The sequence below is a fragment of the Phocoena sinus genome, chromosome 19 (assembly GCF_008692025.1).
Source record: "Phocoena sinus isolate mPhoSin1 chromosome 19, mPhoSin1.pri, whole genome shotgun sequence".
Classification (NCBI taxonomy): Eukaryota; Metazoa; Chordata; class Mammalia; order Artiodactyla; family Phocoenidae; genus Phocoena; species Phocoena sinus.
Window position 1 is genome coordinate 5,035,778 of NC_045781.1, and position 26,221 is coordinate 5,061,998.

General features: G+C 42.0%; 1 protein-coding gene across 2 annotated transcripts; it reads left to right on the forward strand.

Annotated features, from left to right (window-relative positions):
- The first annotated feature begins 1,449 nt into the window (after positions 1–1,449).
- Positions 1,450–19,552, forward strand: LOC116743756 (zinc finger protein 665-like). Of its 2 annotated transcripts, none has more exons than XR_004346875.1 (5): positions 1,450–1,617; positions 5,380–5,507; positions 5,820–5,911; positions 9,717–9,882; positions 13,355–16,740. XR_004346875.1 is itself a non-coding variant. In XM_032612673.1 (5 exons), exons 3-5 carry the CDS (start codon positions 5,897–5,899, stop codon positions 18,825–18,827), a joined length of 2,250 nt encoding a protein of 749 aa, XP_032468564.1. In that variant the 5' UTR covers positions 1,474–1,617; positions 5,380–5,507; positions 5,820–5,896; the 3' UTR covers positions 18,828–19,552. The 2 variants fall into 2 exon arrangements, 1 of the variants encoding a protein (XP_032468564.1); XM_032612673.1 differs by lacking the exon at positions 13,355–16,740 and adding an exon at positions 16,759–19,552 and having other exon boundaries at positions 1,474–1,617.
- Positions 19,553–26,221: the final 6,669 nt, after the last annotated feature.

Here is a 26,221-nt window from a genome sequence, read left to right on the forward strand (position 1 = left end):
ATGAACTGTGTGTGACAAATGATGCTATCACGTCTTCTTACCTGAGAAGTAGTTATTGTTTATACTGAGAACAAGTAAGTACCACTTGTATCTGCTTATCTAATATTACAGGGTAAGATTTTCTTTCATTCTCTTCAGTCTCTCAGAAGATTGCCTGTGATGCACATCACTTTCTTGTTTAATGCTTATTTAATAATAAAACTGTTTTCTTCCTTTATTACTTTTGGGGAGAGGATTTCTGGGTTGTGAGCTGATTTTATTTTATTTTATTTTTTAAACTAAATTTATTGAATTTTTTTACTTTTGGCTGCGTTGTGTCTTTGTTGCTGCGCGTGGGCTTCTCCCTAGTTGCGGCGAGCGGGGGCTACTGTTTGTTGTGGTGCGCGGGCTTCTCATTGCGGTGGCTTCTCTTGTTGTGGAGCATGGGCTCCAGGCGTGTAGGTTTCAGTAGTTGTGGCACGCGGGCTCAGTAGTTGTGGCTCGCGGGCTCTAGAGCACAGGCTCAGTAGTTGTGGTGCACGGGTTTAGTTGCTCCGTGGCATGTGGGATCTTTCTGGACCAGGGATCGAACCCGTGTCCCCTGCATTGGCAGGCGGATTCTTAACCACTGCACCACCAGGGAAGCCCTTCATTTTAAATTATATTACCCAACACCACCTGCTGGCAAAAAGAGCTTTGACTCAAACCATTTTCAACTTAAGAGGAAAACATCTCAGCTTGTAATTTAAGTCGTCCTCACAACTCTAATCTTTTACCTTCAACTGTTTGAAACATTAACTTAAAATAGTGAGGAAGGGACTTCCCTGGTGGCGCAGTGGTTAAGAATCCGCCTGCCAACGCAGGGGACATGGGTTTGAGCCCTGCTCTGGGAATATCCCACATGTTGCGGAGCAACTAAGCCCGTGCGCCACAACTACTGAGCCTGCGTTCTACAGCCCGCAAGCCACAACTACTGAGCCCCCACGCCACAACTACTGAAGCCCGCACGCTCTAGAGCCCGTGCTCTGCAACAAGAAAAGCCATCGCAATGAGAAGACCGCGCACCACAATGAAGAGTAGCCCCCCACCCCGCTCTCAGCAGCTAGAGAAAGCCTGCACGCAGCAACAAAGACCCAACCCAGCCAAAAATAAATAAATAAAATATTAGATTACTTAAAAAAAAAAGTAATACATGCCCATGGTTTAAAATAAAAAAATAGCGAGGAAGGGGCTGGGTCCACAGGACACCAAACAGATTCAAAGAATTCGAAAGCATAAGTTCAGGTAATGCTGGGCAGGATAACAGTTCTCCAAAGGTCCGGGGGCGGGGCGGAAGTCCAGACCCTACTCCCTCCAGGCCCCGCCCCACATTGGCCCCGCCCCTGGCTTTCTGTTCAGTCCAGGCTACCGCTCACGCCCCGCCCCTCACCACGCCCCACCCCTCCTCGGCCCCGCCTGCTGCACGGTCGCGCACGCGCAGTTGCCTGCAAACCCGGAAGCAGAGCGAGGGGCACAGTCCTCGGTTTTTCTGGTTCAACCCGGGTGTTTGGGACGCCCCCAGGCCCTCGATCCGCCACACCTGAGGTTCAGGGGTTGTCACGTACGTTAAAACCCCTTCATCCGCTTGTTCCGCGCCTGGTAAGTCCCGGCAGCACCGTGAGACATCATAGGTCTCCGCCCTGGCCTTTCCGCCCTAGGTCCAAGTAGACACCGCTTGCCGCGTTGCTTTCCTGCTCAGAACCCTTCAGTGACTTCCGCAGGCTCTGATCCCCTCTCTTTCTCAGACGCGCTGTTTCAAGTCCTCACTCCGGAGGTGGATTCTAGTCCTCCCGTTCGACCCTTCCCGGGCAGAGATGGCTGTGCAGACCCAGAGGCCACATCTTCTCCTTGGCCTTGGGGTCGTACAGACATCATCCCTCTCCTGACACCCTCCCCATCTTCGCGACCTCTGGAGTCGGCCGGCTCCTCCCCTCCCTAGCCATCCACTTTGCACTCACCGCTTTGGAGATCTCTGACCCACGCACTGGGACACCCGTTCGGTGACACTCTGTGTTTGTTCTGGACAAAACGCATCCCACTGCCTGTGCTTGTCGTGGTGTGTTTACATTCCCGCAGCCCCACTGGAAAATGCACTTCGTGGGCAAGGGACATCTTTCTCTTCCATACCTGTGAATATACAGAGCACGGGATGGAGCAGAGTCCGAGAGAGAATGAGAAAGACTGAGAAGGAAAGTAATAGTGAAAAAGAGAGGGTGAAGTGGAGGATGGGGCAGGTGGATGTGGAGATACAGTAAGAGCAAAAGAGTGAACCAGAGGAAGAAACCTAGATAAAAAGGCACCTCCAGAAAGACAGAGAGAAGCAAATTGGATGAGAGGGACCTTGATGGGGTAGAAGTGGGAGCAGCAAGGGGCCGGTACATCGAACTGAGAGAGCAAGCGGGGAGGGAATCAAAGAGTTCAGGCCATGGACAACAGAGACACGTGGTGCTGGGACAGAAAGAGGGGCAGGAGGTGACAGGGAGAGCAGAGGGAGAAACAGAGCAGGGAGGAAATTCCCTGGCATTAATCCCTTCAATGCCTTCTCATTGCCCTCAGGATGAAAATCCAGACTCCACTGTATGACTTTATAGCTGGGAGCTCTGGAGGTGGGGTGACCCTCCGGAGTTGGTCCAATTCGAGGGAAGGAATAGGCTTTTCTATCCTGCACTGATCAGACATTGGACACCGGCTGTCCAAGGAGGTGTCGTGATTTTGGGGCGGCAGCTCCCTGTGGCTGAGTCCAGTTTTCAAGGGGCGGCGGGGTGCAGAGCTGTGAGCCATCAGTAGCCAAACTCCTGGTTGTGAGGAAGTTCGTGTCTGGATCCGGAGGGGATGGATGCAGGAGGTTTACTCTACATAGTAACTTCTGTGAGGTCTCTTAGGAGTGTGAAGTTCATCGACGATACTGGAGTCTCGTCGGAATACGTGGATCGTTGGAGACATTACTCTTGCATTATGACATTATGGCAGTGCCTGACTTGCGGGCAAGGTCTCCAAGAAGGAATATATGGGATCCTGGGTTGGTGGGTGTCTTCCTGCCAGAACGGAAGCTACTGGCGTTTGGAACGTGGTGTGGGATGCCACGGCAGAGTGTGCAGCTCAGTAGGGGATTCTGTCCTGTAACATTGTGGGGTGCCCACTGGGAGCCTGTGGGAGTGTGGGGTGGGACTGGGGTCAGGTGATGGGGGTTTTCATTGGGGGGGGTTGCTGGGGGCAGATCTCTGGGCATAAACCTGGAGGAGCTGTAAGTCAGGACAGGACGGCATCCTTTGGCCACTGCCACTGTGTCATCAGTTTGTATCTCTGGGTAGTTATTTTGTTCAGCATATACAGATGGTGATATTGTCCCATCTTAAAAAGAAACAGCAAAAAAGATATTGCCCATCTTTAAAACAAAAAATCTTCTATTAGCTATATTTCCCACTCTAGTAAGTGCCCTTTCTTACTCTCCATTTCAGAACAAAATAAACAACTAGGGCTTCTCTGGTGGCGCAGTGGTTGAGAGTCCACCTGCCGATGCAGGGGACACGGGTCCGTGCCCCGGTCTGGGAGGATCCCACATGCCGCGGAGCGGCTGGGCCCATGAGCCATGGCCGCTGAGCCTGCGCGTCCGGAGCCTGTGCTCCGCAACGGGAGAGGCCACAACAGCGAGAGGCCCGCGTACCGCAAAAAAAATAAATAAATAAAAAATAAACAACTAGAGAGTTGTTTGTTTCACTGCTTCAATTCTTGCTTCCAGTTCTCATTTGAAACCCATCCAGTCCAGCTTTCACACCCACTATTCCACTGATACTTTGTTTATCTAAACGTATTTCTAAATCTAGTGGTATATTCTCAGTCATCATCTCGTCCTTTCAAAAACTTGTTGCACTCCGTCTTCTGGAAGCACTTTTTTCTTGGCTTTCACATCACACTGTTTTTAGAAAATAAATTTAGGTAGCTACCAGCCGTCCGTTTTAATTTTCTTCTCCGTGTTCACTTCTCAGTTTCCTGTGCCTCTTTCTCTGACCTCCCTGGTCTCTGACTGTGGGAGTATCTCTGGCCTTAGTCCTTGAATTTCTTTTCTCTGTCTGCACCCACTGTTTCTGTTTCTATCTCATGTCATAACTTTAAACACTGATGTCTCCTTTCATGTCTCCACCCAGACCTCTCCCCTGAAACCGCAGTCCTGTACCCAGCTTATCCAGCCGTCACCTCAGCATCTCTGCTGGGACAGCCAACTGGCATCTTCACCTTAATATGTCCAAAAATGACCCCCCGAACCCTCCCAGATATATTCTCTTGCCGTCCTCCACGTCTCAGTATAGGGCGACCCTGTACTTAGGTCCTGGGGCTTAGGTGAGCATCTCAGCATGTTTTAAAAATATACATTGCTTTACTCGCTAGTGTTTTAACTAATGACAAAAAAAAATTTTAAATATGTTTAGTTAAAATGGATAAGAGAATAATACATGGTTCTAAAATCTCCTGGGGTATGGGGGAAAAGGTTTGAAGACCACAGCCCTTTCTTATCTGCTTTAATACCCTTTAAAAATATATATATATATATAATTGAAGTATAGTTGATTTACAATGTTGTGTTAGTTTCAGGTGTACAGCACAGTGATTCAGTTGTATATTATATACATATTATATATATTCTTTTTCAGATTGTTTTCCCTTATAGATTATTACAGGATATTGAGTATAGTTCCCTGTGCTGTACAGTAGGTCCTTGTTGGTTATCTGTTTGATATATAGTAGTGTGTATATGTTAATCCCAACCTCCTAATTTATCCCTCACCCCTCTCCCCTTTGGTAATCATAAATTTGTTTTCTGTGTCTGTGGGTCTATTTCTGTTTTGTAAATAAGTTCATTTGTACCTCTAATACCCTTCTGATCTTTTCTCCTACTTGTCCCCTCCTCACTCACTCTACTGAAGCCACACAGGCCTGTTTGCCCTTTCTGGGACACTACCACTTCAGGGCCTTCCCATGGTGTCCCTCTGCCTAGAGGCCTCTGACCCTTCACTTGCAGGTAGCAAAATCCCTTCTTTCCTCGGGTCTTTGTTCTGCTGTCACCTCTCACTGGCACCTTCTCTGGCTTCTCCCTCCTCCCCCCCCCCCCCCCCCCCCCGCCCCCCTGATAACATTCCAGCCACTCCCTCACCCCTACTTCCGGTCCATATCGCCTGCTCTGCATGTTTCTCTGCTGCTTCCCTTCCCCGTCCCCTTCCCCTGGCTGGATGCGCGTGACAGCAAGGCCCCAGGAGAGAGCAGAGCGCAAGGTGGGAGGGGGGCTGGGCCTCCCCACCTCAACTCCGGTATCACAGTACATTGCTGAGGCGTTTTGCCGATACATCTTTTGTGCCTCCTGACCAGAGTCACGTGGAATGGAACCTCCATAATGTTTAAAGTGCCTCCGGTGATTCTGATCTGTACCCAGCTTTGAGCACCAAGGCTCTGGCTCCTCCATTTATGAAGCTGAGATCAGCCCATGATCCAGAGAGGTGAGGGGGCTCTGTTCTGAGTGGAGTTTGATCAGGGCTGGTCTGTGACCAAGGGGAGGGTCTGTCCAGCCCCGAGTCCCCCGCTACAGCGTACGTGGGGGCTTCAGGAGGGGAGTGAGATCTGAAGGAGAGGGTGGGAAAACTCACCTCTTGGTCTCTGTGTGGGAGTTACTGTCCTGAGCCCCTCCTGGGACAGTGGGCAGCAGAGGACTGTCTGTTCCACATGCTGAGGTCCTCCCTGTGTGTGTGGCCATGACTCAGAAAGGGCGTGTGTCGATTCTAAGCATTAAACAGCCTATTCTTGACACTCAGGATTGACTTCTCAAGACTGATCTTTGCCTGAGGAAGAAATCTGGAAGAGGAGGGAGAGGAAAGAACAGGAGTCAGAAATGGCTCTTTCTCAGGTAAAGTCATATTCTCAGTTGATTGTTTTGTCTGTCCTTCGTGAAATGCCCTTTTTTGGATTCACTAATCTTATCTGACTCTGAAGTGTCCTGCCTGACACACCTGTACAGTCACACCCACCCAGGTCCTTCCCTCAGGGCCTGTCATCTCCACTTAGATCCCGTCTCCCCATGACCCAGTGACCTGGAACTTGTGAAGAGGCTCCACTGGGTGTAGTCCTGGGCAGGGCTTCACACCCATGGACTGGAGACAGGGTGTCAGTGGTATTCAGTGACAGGGATTGCTTAGGAGCCCGTCTAGATGCATTGTCTGCTCTCTGTCAACCAGGATAAAGAAGCTGCACCTATAAGTCATGTACTAATGTGTAGGAATAGTTGGAAAATTCTGGAAAAGAAGAGTGATAAGAGGAAACCAGCTCTGCCTGACTTTATAATGCTTTCAAAGCTAAACAAGCTAAACAATCATGGTGTTTCTGGTTCTAAAACATTAATCATTAATGTTCTCCATTACCCTCATGAATGGAGAAGAAAGTTCAGAAACAGACATCAGTGATAGAGGATGTTTTATTCGATAATTGGTTTTAAAATATGGAGTCAATTGAAATATCTATCATTAAGAGGTTTAAAAATTTATTCTCAGCACATCCATCCCATAGGGACCACGGTGTTCCCGCCAAGGACTATCTTGCAGCAGGTGTTTTAGGTAAAAATGATTATAATTCAGCCAAGACATGGAGCCACAACTTTATTCTTGTCATCAGAGAGGCTGTAGCCAAATTCTGGTTCCACTGTTATTAATAAATATTATATTCTTTTATTTTAAGCATCATGTGAGATATATATATATATATATATATATATATATATATATATATATATATATATATGGTGCTCAAACTTCCAACAAAGCAGCAGCTTAGGTACTAGGATGTAAAGCATCCCCTTCCCTATCTCCATGCCATGTCTCAGTGGGGAATCACTGTTGTAGGTTTTGTGGCAAGACTCAGCTCAGATCTTGTAAGATTGCATTTCACATCATTATGCAATTTTAGGAAAAATTCTTCATTGAATGTTTGTTGTAGTATTTTATTCTGTAAATTTTAAAAACATACACAGCATGTGTCTAGAAGTGGTTTTCACATTAGTAAACACAGATACAGCTTGATCTTCATTGGAACTCTCTCTTAATGAAGACTCATGGGACTTTTACAATTTTTTGCTGACATAAAGAACGTGTCAGTGGCTGCCTTAGAGCAGGCTGACTTCTCTGCAGATGTCTGAGGATTTCTCTGGGCAACCTGACATGTGACTACTGGGTCAAGAATGGTGCATTTCATATTTTGATAGATTTTTGTCAGATGTCCTCCCCTAAAACTGCACAGGTTCCCTCCCCGCCACCAACATGTGAGATTTTCCTCAGTGTAAGCAAAACTTGATACTGTATTCTTTTTGTATTTTGAAAATTTTGGGGAAAATGACAATCCTTTGTATTTCCATTTCCAACTACTTGTGAGTCAAGTTTATTCTCTTATGGAAATAAAACATGGATTTTCATACTTTGCTCAGTTTTCTTTTGATATATATTTAAAAGCTATTTTATATTTTGTAGTTTAATTCTTTACACATGCCCTGGTATCCTTCTTAGTTTAGCATTTCTTTGCCATGAAACATAAATCCTTCCTTCTTGCCCTCTGCTTTCTGGTCTTGCTTGAGAAGGCCTCACCTTGCATAATTTTAAAATACTGTGTTCTGCATAGTCCTAATCGTTCCTGTTTATAATTATGTCTTTAATTTGGATTTAACTAAATCTCTAATTTGGCTTTTTTGTGTATATCTTGCAGCTATTTTATTTCATTCATTTTAGTTTCAGATATTACCCACACTGTGCATACCCCCCCACACACACATTCACGTATGTCAATAGGTTCACATGTAATTTGGCAAGGCCCACCATTTTGTTTTTCTCTTCAAAATTTTCTCTCTCCTGGGCTTCCCCGGTGGCACAGTGGTTGAGAATTCGCCTGCCAATGCAGGGGAAAGCATGGGTTCGATCCCTGGCCCGGGAAGATCCCACATGCCGTGGAGCAACTAAGCTCGTGTGCCACAACTACTGAGCCCGCGTGCCACAACTACTGAAGCCCGCACACCTAGAGCCCGTGCTCCACAATGAGGGAAGCCACCGCAATGAGAAGCCCGTGCACCGCAACGAAGAGTAGCCCCCGCTCGCTGCAACTAGAGAAAGCCCGCGTGCAGCAACGAACACAGCCATAAATAAATAAATTAAAAAAAAAAAAAAGAAAAAATTTCTCTCTCCTAAATATAATGCAGACTTTTTATTTAAAATCCCACATTTCTTTTCCCTTTGAACTGCTCTGAATTTCTAAATCCCTGAGGTCTTTACGCCACCACATCTTCCAGCGAAAAGTAGGTTTGCCGGTCTTGGATCGCGTCTCTGTTATATCCTTCAGTAAAGTTTTTAAAATTTCATCACATATGTCTTACGAATAGGTGTCACAGTAAAATCGCTAATGGGAATTTGCTTCTCCCTCTTCTGGCTCCGGCCTAGGCGTCCTGTGCAGTGGTGAAGGGCAGGAGCCTGCTGGCCCACTTGCCTCAGCCTTACCTTTAGTGGAAATGCCTCTAGTGCCTCCTGTGATTATGATGCTTGGTGAAATAGTTTTGCTTAATAACAGTTCCTTTAATTTCCTATTTGGCATAATTTTGGGGGGGGTTAGTTTACCATATCCACTTTAAAAAAAATTTATTGAAGTATAGTTGATTTACAATGTTGTGTTAATTTCTGCTGTACAGCAAAGTGACTCAATTATACATATATATATTCTTTTCCATTCTGGTTTATCACAGGATATTGAATATAGTTCCCTGTGCTATACAGTAGGACCTTGTTGCTTATCCCTACTTGGCATCATTTTATTTGTTTATTTTTTTGGCTGCATTGGGTCTTCTTTGCGGCCCGCAGGCTTTCTCTAGCTGCGGTGAGTGGGGTCTATTCTTCTATGCGGTGCACAGGCTTCTCATTGTGGTGGCTTCTCTTGTTGCGGCACACGGGCTTCAGTAGTTGCAGCACGTGGGCTCAGTAGTTGTGGCACATGGGCTCAGTAGTTGTGGCACATGGGCTTAGTTGCTCTGCAGCATGTGGGATCTTCCCGGACAACGGTTCGAACCCATGTCCCCTGCATTGGCAGGCGGATTCTTAACCACTGTGCCACCAGGGAAGCCCGGCATATTTTTAATCATCCAGTATTTCTTCAAAGGTCTACTGCCACGATAAACATTTTTTCTATTTAATCTGCTAAATTAACCTACAACATTAGTAACTTTCCTCATCTTGAATCACTTTTTTTTAATTAGTGGAATAAACTCCACTTGACTTTTGTTGGTGGCTGAATATCTGAGTTAAATGGATAGACCTGTATTTATGTTTTTGCATGTGTGTGGACTCTGTCATGCTTGAAGATACCACTCATACTCTAGCTCATCCAGGTACTGAATATCACTTAGTGTGTAGAACATAATATGTATCTCCTCCACATAAACAATCCTGTGTTGAATAATTTCATTTGTATATTTCTTCCATTGTCCTCAAAATGGGAAATCTACAGTGATTCAGTGGATCTGATATCCTCTGCTGGAAAAATATAATAAAATTAGGGACATATAAATTACTCAAAATGATCTGTCACTTCAACTGAATCAATCCCTACACCTCTTTCCTACTCATATTTTGTGTGAAGACAAGAACTCTCCCCATGGGTCTCTTAGTGAAACATGTTTTTTATTTCAGGGACTATTGACATTCAGGGATGTGGCCATCGAATTCTCTCAGGAGGAGTGGGAATGCCTGGACCCTGCTCAGAGGGCCTTGTACAGGGACGTGATGTTGGAGACCTACAGGAACCTGCTCTCCCTGGGTGAGGATAACACCCCTCCAGAAGTTGGGATCTGCCCTAGTGAGTCTCTTGAGAACCCCTGCCTTGCTTGACTGAGATTGAAGCTGTGTTGACTATGAAATGAAACATAGGATAATTCAGCATCTGGAGTTCAACCTTCCCCTCTCTTTAGATGGTCACACACATCAGATTAGTAGTGTCTCCAGAAGATGAATAAAAACAAAATCTTACGGCAAACTTTAAAAAATTTCCAATTCTGGATCCACTCTTATCCCTGTAGTCTTCATTCAGTAGTTCTTGGAAGACAACTAGGTTATCTTTTTAAAAGATGCTCCTTAAGCATTCAGAATGAGACAGGGAGTGAAGAGATTTGTGAAATATTTTTTTAGACACATCTGTAACGTCCTCTCAAAAGAACAAAGGGCTAGAATTGTATTCTGGAAAAGCCACAGCACATTATGTTCCTCTCTTATAAACAGAAAACTCTTTTTCTGACCTGAATATTATTTAAATTTTGGAGCAAGGGAGAAAGCCCCAGAATGTGGAGAACAAAATGAAAGAAGTGAAAAAAGTTAGTGGGTGGGAATGTATCAAAGGTGTGAACATCGGTAAGAGCTCAGAAGGGCAAAGAGGAAGCCACACCGTTAATAGTTTGGGAAAGTCCCTGTAAGTGGGAAAGTTCTATGGGAAAACAAATGTTTATTTCTTGTGAGCTCTCAAAGGAAATTTTTCTTCCCTTCCACTTTTTTTTTTTTTTGCGGTACGTGGGGCTCTTACTGTTGTGGCCTCTCCCGTTGTGGAGCACAGGCTCCAGACGCGCAGGCTCAGCGGCCATGGCTCACGGGCCCAGCCGCTCCGTGGCTTGTGGGATCTTCCCGGACCGGGGCACGAACCCGCATCTCCTGCATCGGCAGGCGGACTCCCAACCACTGCGCCACCAGGGAAGCCCCCTTCCCTTCCACTTTTTGCTTTCTTCTTCAGACATGTAAAAGTTCATCCTTCCAGTCTCCAGGGGTGCTCCAGCTCATGCAAAGACCAAGGCAAAATTTTGATCATGACCTATGACACTCTTTGTGGGGCACTGGGAGGGCTGGTTATAAGAAGTCCTCTTTCTTCTTCTGTCTCATTCTATACCCAGTTTTCAGTCCACACAGATCAGTGCTGGAGCCTCCCCAGTCCTGGCCCCAGTTCTTCTCCAGGTTCCATTCCCATTTCAATACTTGGGAGACCTTCTCATGGGATGGGAAAACATTGCCATCTGGGGCCCCAGGAAAGTGCATGGGGCTATGTCAAGTCCTCTCTGCCTCTTTAGGACCCCCAGCCATTTCTTCAGTTCTGCTTTTGCCACACATCAAGGAGTATGTGTAGCAGAAGTGGTGTGGGTCTTTTGATCCAGCAGTAAAATTGCTTTTACTCAGCGGGAGTATATGCAGTACCATACCATACCTTAAGTTCTGGTGTGTTGTGCTTTTGCTTCTTTCTTAGAGTGTTTTCTAATTTCCCTGGTGAGATCACCTCTGACTCATTGGTTGTTTTAAGAGTGTTTTAAAATTTCCATATATTTGTGAGCTTTCCAGTTTCCTTAAGTTAATCATTTCTATTTTCCTTCTACTGTGGTTGGAGAAAATACTTTGTATGATTTCGGGCTTTTTCAACTTATTGAGACTTGCTTTATGGTTTAATATATGGTCTACCCTAGAGAATGTTCCATGTGCACCTAGAGAAGAATGTGTATTTTGCTTTTATTGGGTGGAGTGTTCTATATATGTCTGTGAGAGTTAGCTGGTTTATAGTCTTGTTGAAATCCTCTGTGTCCTTACTGAACTTCTGCCTGGCTGTACTCTCTATTAAAAGGGGGCAATGGAAGTCTCCAAATGTTATTCTAGAACTGTTTTTATTTCTTCCTTCCTTAAATTCTGTCAGTGTTTGCTTCATATATTTGGGGGCCCTCTTGTTTAGGTGTGTATATTTGTCGTAATTCCTTGATGAGTTATCCTTTTTTCAATAAATAATGTCCTTCTTTGTCTCATAAAAAATTTTGACTTAAAGTTTATTTTGTCTGATAATAGTATAGCACTCCAGGTCTCTTTTGGTTACTATTTGCGTGGAATTTGTATTCGTTTGCTAGGGCTCCCATAACAAAGTACCACAGCCTGTGTGGCTTAAACATCAGAAATGTATTTTCTCACGGTTTTGGAAGCTAGAAATCTGAGATCAGGTTGTCAGCAGAGTTGTGTTATCCCAGGTTATTCTCTTTAGCTTGTGGCTGGCTGTCTTTTCCTACCTGTGTCTTCACATGGTCTTCCCTCTGGGTGTCTGTGTCATAATCTCTTCTTATAAGGACACCAGTCATTAGATTAAAGCCCACTCCATTGACCTCATTTAACCTTAATTACTCCTTTAAGTAATTTTGGGGGGGACACAATTCATCCCATAACAGATTCATTTGCTGTTCTTTCATTTCTAACCTATTTGCATCTTTGTATCTAAAGTGAATCTCCTACGTATAGAACATAGGCATACCTTGGAGATACTGTGGATTTGGTTCTAGACCACTGCCATAAAGCAAATATCACAATAAAGTGAGTCACGAATTTTTTGGTTTCCTGGTGCATATGAAAGTTACGTTTGCATTATACGGTAGTCTATTAAGTGTACGATAGCAATATGTCTAAAAAAATGTACATACCTTAATTAAAAAATACTTTAGGGAATTCCCTGGCGTTCCAGTGATTAGGACTCTGCGCTTCCACTGCAGGAGGGCACATGTTCAATTCCTGGTCAGGGGACTAAGATCCTTCATGCTGTGTGGCACAGCCAAAAAAAAAAAAAACCTTTATTGCTAAAACTCGCTAATGATCACCTGAGCCTTCAGTGAGTCATAATCCTTGTGCTGGTGGAGGGTCTTGCCTGGATGTTTGATGGCTGCTGACTGATCAGAGTGGTGGTTGCTAAAGGTTGGGTGGCTGTAGCAATTTCTTTTTAAAAAATTTTATTTATTTATTTTTGTCTGCGTTGGGTCTTTGTTGCTGCATGTGGGCTTTCTCTAGCTGCGGCGAGCAGGGGCTACTCTTCGTTGAGGTGCGCGGGCTTCTCATTGCGGTGGCTTCTCTTGTTGCGGAGCACGGGCTCTAGGCTGTGGGCTTCAGTAGTTGTGGCATGCAGGCTCAGTAGTTGTGGCGCACGGGCTTAGCTGCTCTGTGGCATGTGGGATCTTCCCGGACCAGGTCTTGAACCCGTGTCCCCTGCATTGGCAGGCAGATTCTTAACTACTGCATCCTCAGGGAAGCCCTTCTTTTCTTTTTTTAAACATTTTTATTGGAGTATAGTTGATGCAGTTTCTTAGAATAAGACAACTAAGAAGTTTGCCTCATCAGGTGACTCTTCCTCTCATGTAGCAAGCAATGTTGTTTGGTAACATTTTACCCACAGTCGAACTTCTTTCAGAATTGGAGTCAGTCCTCTCAAACCCTGCAGCTGCTTTATCAACTAAGTTTATGTAATATTCTAAATCTTTTATTTAACATTTCAGTGGTCTCCACAGCATCTTCACCAGGAATAGATTCCATCTCAAGAAACCACTTTCTTTGCTCATCCATAAGAAGCAACTCCTCATCTGTTGAAGTTTTATCATGAGATTGCAGCAATTCAGTCACATCTTCAGGCTCCTTGCTATTTTCCCAACATCTGTAGTTACTTCCACTGAAGTCCTGAACCCCTCAAAGTCATCCATGAGGATTGGAATCAACTTCTCCCAAACTCTTGTAAATGTTGATATTTTGGCCTCTTCCCATGAATCATGAATGTTCTTAATGGCATTTAGTATGGTGGCTCCATTCCAGAAGGTTTTCAATTTAATTTGCCCAGCTCCATCAGAGGAATCACTGTCTATGGCAGCTATAGCCTTACAAAATGTATTTCCTGAATAATAAGACTTGAAAGTTGAAATTACTCCTTAATCCATGGGCTGCAAAATGGATGTTGTGTTAGCAGTCATGAAAACAACATTAATTTTGTACATCTCCATCAGAGCTCTTGGGTGACCAGGTGCATTGTCTGTGAGCAGTAATATTTTGAAAAGAATCTTTTTTTCTGAGCAGTAGGTCTTAGTACTGGGCTTAAAATATTCAGTAAACCATGTTGTAAACAGATGTGCTGTCATCCAGGCTTTGTTGGTCCATTTATAGAGCACAGGCAGAGAAGATTTAACATAATTCTTTAGTGCCCTAGGATTTGGGGAATGGTAAGTGAGCACTGGCTTCAACTTAAAATCACCAGCTGTATTAGATCCTAACAAGAGAGTCAGCCTCTCCTTTGAAGCTTTGAAGCCAGGCATTGATTTCTCCTCTCTAGCTATGAAAGTCCTAAATGGCATCTTCTTCCAATATAAGGTTGTTTTATCTACATTGAAAATTTGTTTAGTGTAGCCACCTTCATTAATTATCTTAGCTAGATCTTCTGGATAACTTGCTGCAGCTTCTACATCAGCACTTAATGCTTCACCTTGCACTTTTATATTATGGAGATGGCTTCTTTCCTAAAACTTCATGAACCAACCTCTATTAGCTTCAGACTTTTCTTCTGCAGCTTCCTAACTCCTTTCAGCCTTCTTAGAAGAGAGTTAGGGACTTGCTCTGGATTAGACTTTGGCTTAAGGGAATGTTGTGGCTGGTTTGGTCTTCTATCCAGACCATTAAAGCTTTCTGCACACCAGCAATGTGGCTATTTTGCTTTCTTATCATTCATGTGTTCACTGGAGTAGCACTTTCAATTTCCTTCAAGAACTTTTCCTTTGTGTTTACAGCTTGGCTGTTTGGTGCAAGAGGCTCAGCTTTTGGCCTGTTTCAGCTTTCAATATGCCTTCTTCACTAAACTTAGTAGTTTCTAGCTTTTGATTTAAATGTAGAGATGTGTGGCTTTTCCTTTCACTTGAACACTTGACCTGATTTCAGTATTGCTATGTGTCAGAGAATAAGGAGGCCGAGAGAGAAAGAGAGAGAGAGAGATGGGGGAAGAGCCAGTCAGTGGAGCAATCAGAGCACAACTCATTTACTGATTTAAGTTAGCTGTCTATATGGGGTGCAGTTCGTGGTACCTCAAAATAATTACAGTAATAACATCAAAGATCACTGATCACAGATCACCAAAATGAATATAATAATAATGAAAAAGTCTGAGATACTGCAAGAATCACCAAAATGTGACACAGAGACACAAAGTGAGCAAATGCTGTTGGAAAAACAGTGCCAGCATATTTGCTCAACACAGGATTGCCAGAAACCTTCAATTTGTAAAAAAATGCAATATCTGTGAAGTGCAATAAAAGGAAGTATGCCTGTATAGTTGGATCCTATTTTTTAAATCCTTGCTGCAAACCTCTACCCTTTAATTGGAGTTTAATCCATTTATATTTACTGTAATTAGTGATAAAAGAGGACCTCTCTCACTAGCTGTTTGTTTTCCATGTGTCATATCTTTTCCCCTCAAGTCTTCCATTACTGCCTTCTTTGTGTTAGATAGGTATTTCCTAACGTACAATTTTGATTCCTTCCTGTTTCCTTTACTATACAGTTGGCCCTTGGATGATGTGGGGGTTTGCGGCACTGACCCTCCACACAGTTGAAAACTGTTTATAATTTATAGTCAGTCCTCCGTATATGCAACTCTTCTGTATATGTGATTTCTTCTTATCTGTGGTTCTGCATCTTATCTGTTTATTTTGTTTGGTCTTTTTTTTCTTTTCGTTGTTTTGACCATGCTGCACCGCTTGTGGGATCTCAGTCCCTGACCAGGGATTGAACCTGGGGGCCACAGCAGTGAAAGCTCTGAATCCTAACCACTATAACCTGGCTTTTCAACGTGTCTGCTCTTTGCCCCAACTTTAATCTCTTGCCCCAAGTGTCAGCAGCTAATACATTTCCCCCTATATATGGTTGTTTTTTCTTTTTCCTTTTTTTTGGCCATGCCATGCGGCATGCGGGATCTTAGTCCAACCAGGGATCAAACCCATGCCCCCTGCACTGGGAGCACGGAGTCTTAACCACTGGACCACCAGGGAAGTCCCTAAATATGTTTGATAAGTGCCTCCTGCACAGCATCTCTGCCCTGGGAGAGTTTTGAGTTATGCAACATTTTCCAATTCTCACATTATGTGTTCCTTTGAATATAAGTCCTTTTTCTTGTTCTTAAGGGAGAAATCATTAGATTTCCACAGTCTGTAATATTGTATAATTGTGGTTACTATTTACCTGTTGGTTTTATCTTGGTTTATTAAAATTTTTTATTTATTGTCACTTACAGATTATGGATTTCAGTAGCTAGCATAGAGTACGACTGCAGTTCACCAACTGTTAATGTTGTGTAATGCCTATTCTGCTTGAATATAGATAGTTTTAGAGTAGATACTCAGAATATTTTGTCACACCAACGATATATTATTAAATTCTTCCTGATTTTGCTATTACCTTTTTAGTTTTTCAATTTGTAATTTTCATGTATTTATCTTAAATCATTATGTCTTTTTGGATTATTTATCATTACTTCATATGGTGCTATCTGTTAGCACTTATTTGCATGCAATAATTTATGTAGTAAATCTGCATTTTTATAATACCTGTTTCTCTTCAATATGAGACAACCATTTGTCTACTGCCAATTAGTGTGTTCTTTGGTGTGGTAGTCAAAGAATACACTTTCACAGATTAGGTAAGTTTACATAGTGTGAGTGATTTGGTTTTAGAGTGTTTGAAAGTAGGCTGCAGTTAAAATAATTTAAAATGCATGTATATTTTATTAAAGGATTCTATTCACTTTCTATTCTTAAACATTTATAGAGTTTGGTTAAGAAGTTTTTCATCTCTTCAATGTAAGCATTACTTTTAGTGTAATATTCATCTTCCAACTCTACTTAATATGAAGACTATGGTTATCTTTCAGATATCTCCATTAGTTTTCTGACCAAGGAATTATTAAAGAAGAAAAACATTAATAACAGAGAATTATACCAACCAGTGGTCTTGGGAAGACATGGAAGCCGTGGTATTGAGGATTTTGACTTCAGCAAAGTCAGGGGAACTGTGTATGGATGTGAAGAAAGAAATTCCAAAGGAGAGCTTATGACAGATAACATAAATCACACTGGTAGAAAAGATAAACAATACAGCAAATCCTGGATTAACTTACCTTTAAAACAAAGTGTTTCTTTAAGAAAAAGTGCATGTCAATATTTAAAAAATAGGAAGTCATTTATAAAGAATTTGTTAAAAATAAAAAGTAACACAGTTTATGCAGGAAACAAGTGTACAGAACATTTTGAAAATAGAACTGGATTAAGCTTTCAATCACATCTGACTGAATTGCAGAGATTTCAAACTGAAGAGAAAATTTATGAAGGTAATCACGTTGAGAAGTCTGTCAAAACTTGTTCCTCAATTTCATCACTTCAAAGATTTCCTCCTAGTGTCAAAACCAACATTTGCAACACATATGGAAGGGTTTCTTCCTTCATTCCTATGTATCCCTCATTGCTTACACAGCAACAGAAAACAAATATTAGAGAAAAATTATACGAATGTAGTGAATGTGGAAAGACTTTTATCCATCACTCAGTCCTCACTAGTCATCAGAGAATTCATTCTGAGCAGAGACCTTACAAATGTAATGAGTGTAGTAAAGCCTTTAAACAGTTCTCAAACCTCACAAGACATCAGAGAATCCACACTGGAGAGAAACCCTATAAATGTAATATATGTGACAAGGTCTTCAATCAGAATTCCCACCTTACAAATCATTGGAGAATTCATACTGGAGAGAAACCACACAAGTGTAATGAATGTGGTAAGGCTTTTATCAAATGTTCAGACCTTTGGCGTCATGAGAGAATTCATACTGGAGAGAAACCTTACAAATGTAACGAGTGTGGTAAGGGTTTTACCAAACGTTCATATCTTTGGGATCATCAGAGGATTCATACTGGAGAGAAACCATACAAATGTACTGAATGTGGCAAGGTTTTTAGGCAGTGGTCTACCCTCAGGATTCACCGAAGAATTCATACTGGTGAGAAGCCTTATAAATGTAATGAATGTGGCAAAGCTTTTAAGCAGTGCTCACACCTGACTAAACATCAGAATGTACATCCTGGAGAAAAGCCACACAAATGTACTGTGTGTGGCAAGGCTTTTATCCACATTTCAAGTCTGGTAAAACATCAGAAAATTCATACTGGAGAAAAACCACACAAATGTAATGAGTGTGGTAAGGCTTTCATCCAAAGTTCAAGTCTTATAGAACATCAGAGAATCCATACCGGGGAGAAACCTTATAAATGTAATGAATGTGGCAAGGCCTTCACTGTGTGTTCAAGCCTAACTAAACATAAAAGAAACCATACTGGAGAGAAACCTTACAAATGTAATGCGTGTGATAAAGCCTACACACAATTCGTACACCTTACTAGACATCAGAAAATACATACCAAAAAGAAAAATCATGAATCTAATGTAACTGATAATGCTTTTATTCAGAGCTCAAGCTTGGAGGATTATCAGAGAATTCATGGTAGAGAGAAACCTTACAAATGTAATGAATGTGGCAAATCCTTTAACTGGTGTTCACGCCTCACCCGACATCAGAGGATCCATACTGGAGAGAAACCATATAAATGTAATGTATGTAGCAAGGCCTTCAGTCAAAACTCAAACCTAACAATTCATCAGAGAATTCATACTGGAGAGAAACCTTACAAATGTAATGAATGTGGCAAAGCCTTTAAGCAGTACTCAAGCCTCACCAGACATCAGAATATACATCCTGGAGAGAAGCCACACAAATGTAATATGTGTGGTAAGGCTTTTATCAAACGTTCACACCTTTGGGGTCATGAGAGAATACATACTGGAGAGAAGTCATACAAATGTACTGAATGTGGCAAGGCCTTTAGACAATGGTCTGACCTTAGGAGTCACCAAAGAATTCATACTGGAGAGAAACCCTTAGAAATGTAATGAATGGGGTAAATCATTTAACCATTTTAAACAATGGACTATAATCAGATAACTTATACTAGGGAGACTAAGTCTCTAGTCCTAGATTAATCAATTTCAGATGTTAAGTTCTTCACAGTTATTAAAAGTCAAAATCATTTCAAATTTATGAAATGATGGGTATTGGTAGAGCAAGGGGATCTTTGGAAATGTACCATTTCCTCTTTTTAAAAATACTTTTATTATATGAAGTTTCTTGAAAAGGCTGTATTACTATTGATGTTTTTCAACCTGAAGTTTAAAATTTATTGATGTTATGCCTTCATCACATGCTTTTATGTGTTACCATGATGGGCTCTGCTAAGGGATCATTAAGATAAAAGGGCCTACTTGTATTAGGTGGAGATCATTCATATTCATGTTTTCTGAAGGAACAGGACACTGAATTTTAACAAACAACACTGTGTTTTTGAATGAGAGCTTGGGAAATATATGTAAAACGATGTAAATCATAATAATTTCAGATCCTTTTCTACAGATTTGTTGGTACAACAGAGGACCCACTGGATTATCAGAAACCAACACTCTGCCAGTTGAGGGTGAAACAGAGCAGTCCTTAAGATTAAGAGACTGAGATTTTGGGCTTCCCTGGTGGCGCAGTGGTTGAGAGTCCGCCTGCCGATGCAGGGGACGCGGGATCATGCCCCGGTCCGGGAAGATCCCACATGCCGCGGAGCGGCTGGGCCCGTGAGCCGTGGCCGCTGAGCCTGCACGTCCGGAGCCTGTGCTCCGCAACGGGAGAGGCCACAACAGTGAGAGGCCCGCGTACCGCAAAAGAAAAAAAAAGAGAGAGACTGAGATTTTCATGAGAATAGGATGATAGGTTAGTAAGGACTGCTTATGTGGTAGAAATAATGGAGAAGAAATGATGGTCCTCCTCTCTTTTCAAAGAAAATAGCTGATGTCAAATATGAGAGAAAATATAGTCTTATTCTTAGTAACTAAAGAGAACAATTATCAGAAAGGAGAACTTAATCAAAACACCCAGAATGCAGTGTACATGTGTAGGATTAACGTTTAACCACTGTATCACTTTGATACCATTTTACTCAAAATGTGTCAGAGTTGTCATGTTTTATTAATATAATTTAATCATTTTAAAACTCTAAATGAATTGTTTTCTATCTTATCAAGCCTATGCCACCTCACTGTGGTACTTCGTAACAAATACTAACTATACGTCTTTAGGACGTTAAGGTTGAAAGGCACCTGCAACAATTTCTTTGCATGATGGAATCAAACAACGTACAATTTTATGAATATATATTCACAACATCCTTGAGTTATTCTTTCTACACTCTGCCCCTTGGGTATTCATGTAGATATGATTAAAATACCATAGCAGTACAACTTTAGACTCTGCCCTCTTTAACATTTGAAGTACTACTTGTAAATATGATATGATTATATTTCAACGTGCCCCGTTTTTTTCCTGCATAAGACCCATGGCTTGCAATGCCTTGATTTATCAGTATACGAGGTAAAAAATGACATATTAAGCATATGAAGTGTTAGGAAGTAGAAAATTTAAGGAATAAAGATAGGAATAGTATTTTATTCTTGGAGCTCTTACTGGAGTAATTTGAAAAGGTCACTGATCATAAGTTTCCCCTTAAGAATGAACAGACTTGGGACTTCCCTGGTGGTGCAGTGGTTAATAATCCACCTGCCAATGCAGGGGATGAGGGTTCGAGCCCTGGTCCGGGAAGATCCCACATGCCGCAGAGCAACTAAGCCCGTGTGCCACAACTGCGGAGCCTGTGCTCTAGAGCCTGCGGGTCACAGCTACTGAAGCCCGCGCACCTAGAGCCTGTGCTCTGCAACAAAGAGAAGCCACCACAATGAGAAGCCAGCGTGCTGCAACGAAGAGTAGCCCCCACTCGCCACAACTAGAGAAAGCCCCCATGCAGCAACAAAGACCCAACGCAGCCAAAAATAAATAAATAAAATAAATTTTTTTTTTAAAAAAAGAACAAACAGACTAACTTAAGGAGGAAAGGTTGGTTTATTTTGTTTTATTTATAGGCCAACTAGGAACTGAACATACGGACCCTCCCTCAAAAATAGTTAATTGCACTTTTGGATATCCCACAGATATAAGATGGACCCTCCAAAAGTTAATACAGAAATCTCTTGTAAAATGGAGTCGGGAGGCCAGAAGGGGGAACTCTCATGTCCTCCCACTTGACATCAGCTGCAAAGCCAATAGGAAGAGAAGTTTCTTCCATCCACCTGGAGAAACATTACTACTTTAGTACCCAGCAGGAGGAAGGAATCATTTATCCTTGCCCAGCAACAGCCCAGCCAATGAGAGACTGTCACAACTCAGCCAATGGGAAGCCTTTATACTTTGAACTCCCAGTTTCCTTTAATGGACCTTTTTTTTTTTTTATGACAGCCCTTCACAAGTTTCCCTTCTCTTCTATGAAAAAGTTTCTCCTTTGTTTCTCCAGACTTGCCTGTGGTCTGCCATAGATTGCATGTCCTGAACTGCACTTCTTTGCTGTTTCTGAATAAACCCACTTTGCTTGTAAAATGACTGGCTGTTTTATTGTTTTAGGTCAACAACTAGAACCCAAAATCTGGTTTAGATGTCAAGACTGGTAGTGCTAGACACCAAATGAGGATGAAAATGTTTTAAACATAATTAGACTTTTTGGATACAGCAGTGCAGGCTTCCCAAGCTGGCACAAAATGGCTTGAGAGAGCAAGGAGAGGAGACCTGTTTTAGGTTTATGTAGAGTTTATGAGTCCTGCAAGAGGTCTGATTTTCCTGGGGGCACCAAACAAAGGAGCACCTTGGCTTAAAAGCTTCCCCACTGTAGAGTACAGGGAGGACACAATAAATATGTGCTTTTTTTTTTTTTTTTTTGGTATGTCAATTGTACCTCAATAAGCTGTACTAAAAATGGGGAGAGGGGTTGAGGCTTAAAAGCTGTCTATGGTCAGTCTCATTCTACCATGGGGATTTGTGAAGTAGTCGGCAATCTGCATCCTGGAAGAGGATTCTCACCAGAATCAGACCATGCTGACACAATAATCTTGAACTTCCATCCTCCAGAACTGAGATCAGTCAAGATGGTGGAGTAGAAAAACCTTGAGCTCACCTCATCTCATGGGCACACCAAAGTCACAACTATTTACAGAACAACCATTGATGAAAAAGACCAGAACCAGCCAGAAAAGACCACTAAAGACATAAAGAAGGAACTATAACAAGATGGTTAGGAGGGTCAGAGTCATGATATAGTCAAGTCTCAGAGCATTTGGCTTAGAAAGCCAGTGGGGCTTTCAGGACTCCCAGAGGGCTGGGGGAGATAGAGACTTCACTCTAAGTGGCACACACAAAATATCACGTACTCCGGGACCCAGGGCAAAAGCAGTAATTTGACAGGAGCTTGCGTCAGACCTACATGCTGATCTTGGAGAGTCTCCTGGAGAGACAGGAGGCAACTGCAGCTCACCCTGTGGACATAGACACTGGCAGCCGCCATTCTTGGAAGCTCCTTCTACTGTGTGGACAGTGGTGCTGGCAAGCACCATTGTAGAATCCTCCCTCTAGCTTATTAGCCCCAAGACCCTGCCCTGCCCTGGTGCAACAGCCTGTAGGTACCAGTGCTGGGACACCTCAGGCCAAGAAACTAACTGGGCAGAGACACTGCCCCACCTCTCAGCAGATAAGCTGCCTCAAGACACCCTGAGCTCACATCCACCTCTGGACATGGCCCTGCCCACCTGAGGACCCAGGATCTAGCTCCACCCACAAGTGGGCAGGCATCAGCTCCAGAATCCTCTGGGCCCTGACCCTGTCCTCTAGGAATTCTGCTGTAGTCTCCAGACCAGCCTCATTCACCAGGGAGCAGACACCAGATATAGGAAAACCATAGTCCTGCAACCTAAGGACCCAGCCTTCTCAACAGGAGGCCAACTGTAAATATATATGCACCCAACTTAGGAGCACCTAAATACATAAAGTAGATATTAACAAATGTAAAGGGAGAAATAGACAGTAACAATAACAGTAGGGGACGTTAACACCCCAATTAGATCAATGGACAGAAAATCAATAAGGAAACACTGGCCTTAAATGACACATTACACTAGATGGACTCCATGTATATATATATGATGTATACACATAACATTCTATCCAAAAGGAGCAGAATACACATTCTTTTCAACTGCACATGGAACATTCTCCAGAATAGATCACATGCTAGGCCATAGAACAAAGCTTGGTAAATTTAAGAAAATTGAGATCACATCAAGCATCTTTTCTGACCACAACCCTGTGAGACTAGAAGTCAAATACAAGAAAAAAACTGCAAAAAACACAAACACGTGGAGGCTAAACAATATGCTAATAAACAACCAATGGATCACTGAAGCAATCAAAGAGGAAATGAAAACAATACCTGGAGACAAATGACAATGAAAACATGATGATACAAAACCTATGGGACACAGCAAAAGCAGTTCTAAGAGGGAAGTTTATAGCAGTACAAGCTTACCTCAGGAAATAAAAATCTCAAAGAACCTAACCTTACACCTAAAGGAGCCAGCAAAAGAAGAATAAACAAAGCCCAAAGTTAGTAGAAGGAAAGAAATCATAAAGATCAGAGCAGAAGTAAATGAAATAGAGACTAAATAAACAATAGAAAAGATCAATGAAACTAAGAGCTGATTCTTTGAAAAGGGAAACAAAATTGATACACCTTTAGCCAGACTCATCAAGAATATAAGGGAGGGGGCCAAATCAATAATATCAGAAATGAAAAAAGAAAAGTAATAACCAACACCACAGAAATACAAAAGATCATGAGACTATTACTAACAACTGTATGCCAGTAAAATGGACAACTGAGAAGAAATGGACAAAGTCTTAGAAATGTACAATCTCCCAAGATTGAACCAGGAAGACATAGAATATATGAGCAGACCAATTAACAGTAATGAACTTGAATCAGTAATATAAAAACTCCCAATAAACAAAAGTCCAGGACCAGATGGCTTCATGGTGAATTTTATCAAACATTTAGAGAAGAGTTAACACCTATCCTTCAACTATTCCAAAAAACTGCAAAGAAATGAACACTCCCAAACTCATTCTAAGAGGCCAGCATCACCCTGATACCAAAACCAGACAAAGATATCACACACACACACATAAAGAAAACCCCAAGAAAATTAGAGGCCAATATCACTAATGAACAAAGATGCAAAAATTCTTAATAAAATATTATCAAACTGAATCCAACAATACATTAAAAGGACCATACACCTTGATCAAGTGGGATTTATCCCACGGATGCAAGGTTTTTTTTTAACATCTGCAAACCAATCAGTGTGACGCACCACATTAACAGATTGAAGAATAAAAATCATATGATCATCTCAATAGATGCAGAAAAAGCTTTTAAGATCCAACATCTATTTATGATAAAAACTCTTCAGAAAGTGGGCATAGAGGGAACAAACCTCAACATAATAAAGGCCATATATGACAAACCCACAGCTAACATCATACTCAACAGTGAAAAGCTGAAAGCATTTCCTCTAAGATCAGGAACAAGACAAGGGCGTCCACTCTCACCATTTTTATTCAACATAGTTCAGGAAGTCCTAGCCACAGGAATCAGAGAAGAAAAGAAAGAAAAGGAATATAAATTAGAAAGGAGGAAATAAAACTGCCACTGTTTGCAGATGACATGATACTAAGAAAATCCTAAAGATGCCACCAGAAAACTACTAGAGGTCATCAGCAAATTTGGTAAAGTTGCAGGATACAAAATTAATATACAGAAATCTGTTGCATTTTTATACACTAACAATGAACTATCAGAAATAGAAATTAAGGAAACAATGCCACTTACCATCTCATTAAAAAGAATAAATACTACTATACATATATATATATATTTGGCTGTGCTGCATGGCTTGCGGGATCTTAGTTCTGACCAGAGATCGAACCCAGGCCCGTGGCAGTGAAAGCACGGAGTCCTAACCACTGGACTGCCAGGGGATTCCCCAAAATACTACTATATTTTAAATAGATAATGAACAAGGACCTAGTGTATAGCAAAGGAACTCTACTCAATATTCTGTAATACCTAAATAGGAAAATAATTTGAAAAAGGAATAGTTATATGTATGTGTATAACTGAATCACTTTGCTGTATATCTGAAACTAACACAACACTGTAAATCAACTATACTCCAATATAAAAAAAATTTTTAAAAAAAGATAAAATATCTAGGAATAAACCTACCTAAGGAGGTAAAAGACCTGTACTCTTAAAACAATAGGTCACTAGGACTTCCCTAGTGGTCTACTGGGTTAGACTCCACGTTCCCAATGCAGGGGGCCCAGGTTTGATCCCTGGTTGGGGAACTAGATCCGGCGTGCATGCAGCAACTAAGTGCTTGCACGGCGCAACTAAGAGTCTTCATGCCACAACTAAGTGTCCGCATGCCGCAACTATGAGCCCACATGCCACAACTAAAAGATCCTGCATGCCGCAACTAAAAGATCCAATGCAGCCGGAGTAAATAAATATTTTTAAAAAGATCTAAAAAAAAACCTATAAGTCATTGATGGAAGAACTTGAAGACAACACAAACAGATGGAAAGATATACCATGATTATGGACTGGAAGAATTAATATTGTTAAAATGAACATACTGCTCAAGGCAATCTGCAGATTCAATGCAATCCCCATCAAAATACCAAGGACGTTTTTCAGAGAACTAGAACAAATTTAAAAATTTGTATGGAAACACAAAAGACCCCAAATAGCCAAGACAATCTTGAGAAAGAAGAACGGCACAGGAGGAATCACACTCCCTTACTTCAGACTCTTGTAAAAAGCTACAGTAATCAAAACAGTGTGATACTGGCACAAAAACAGACAAATAGATCAATTGACCAGAATAGAGAGCCCAGGAATAAACCCACACATTTGTGGTCAGTTAATCTACAACATAGGAAGTAAGATTATACAATGGAGAAAAGATAGTCTCCTCAATAAAAGGTGCTGGGAAATCTGGACAGCTACATGTAAAAGAACAAAAATTAGGACTTCCCTGGTGGTCCAGTGGTTAAGACTCTGTGCTTCCAATGCAGGTGGTGTGGGTTCGATCCCTGGTCGGGGAACTAAGATCCCACATGCCATGTGGTGCATCCCAAAACAAAAAACAAAACAAAACAAAAACGAAAATTAGAACATTTTCTAACATGATGTACAAAAATAAACTCAAAATGGATTAAAGACCTTAATGTAAGATCTGAAACCATAAAACTCCTAGAAGATAATGTAGGCAGAACACACTTTGACATAAATTGTAGCAATAATTTT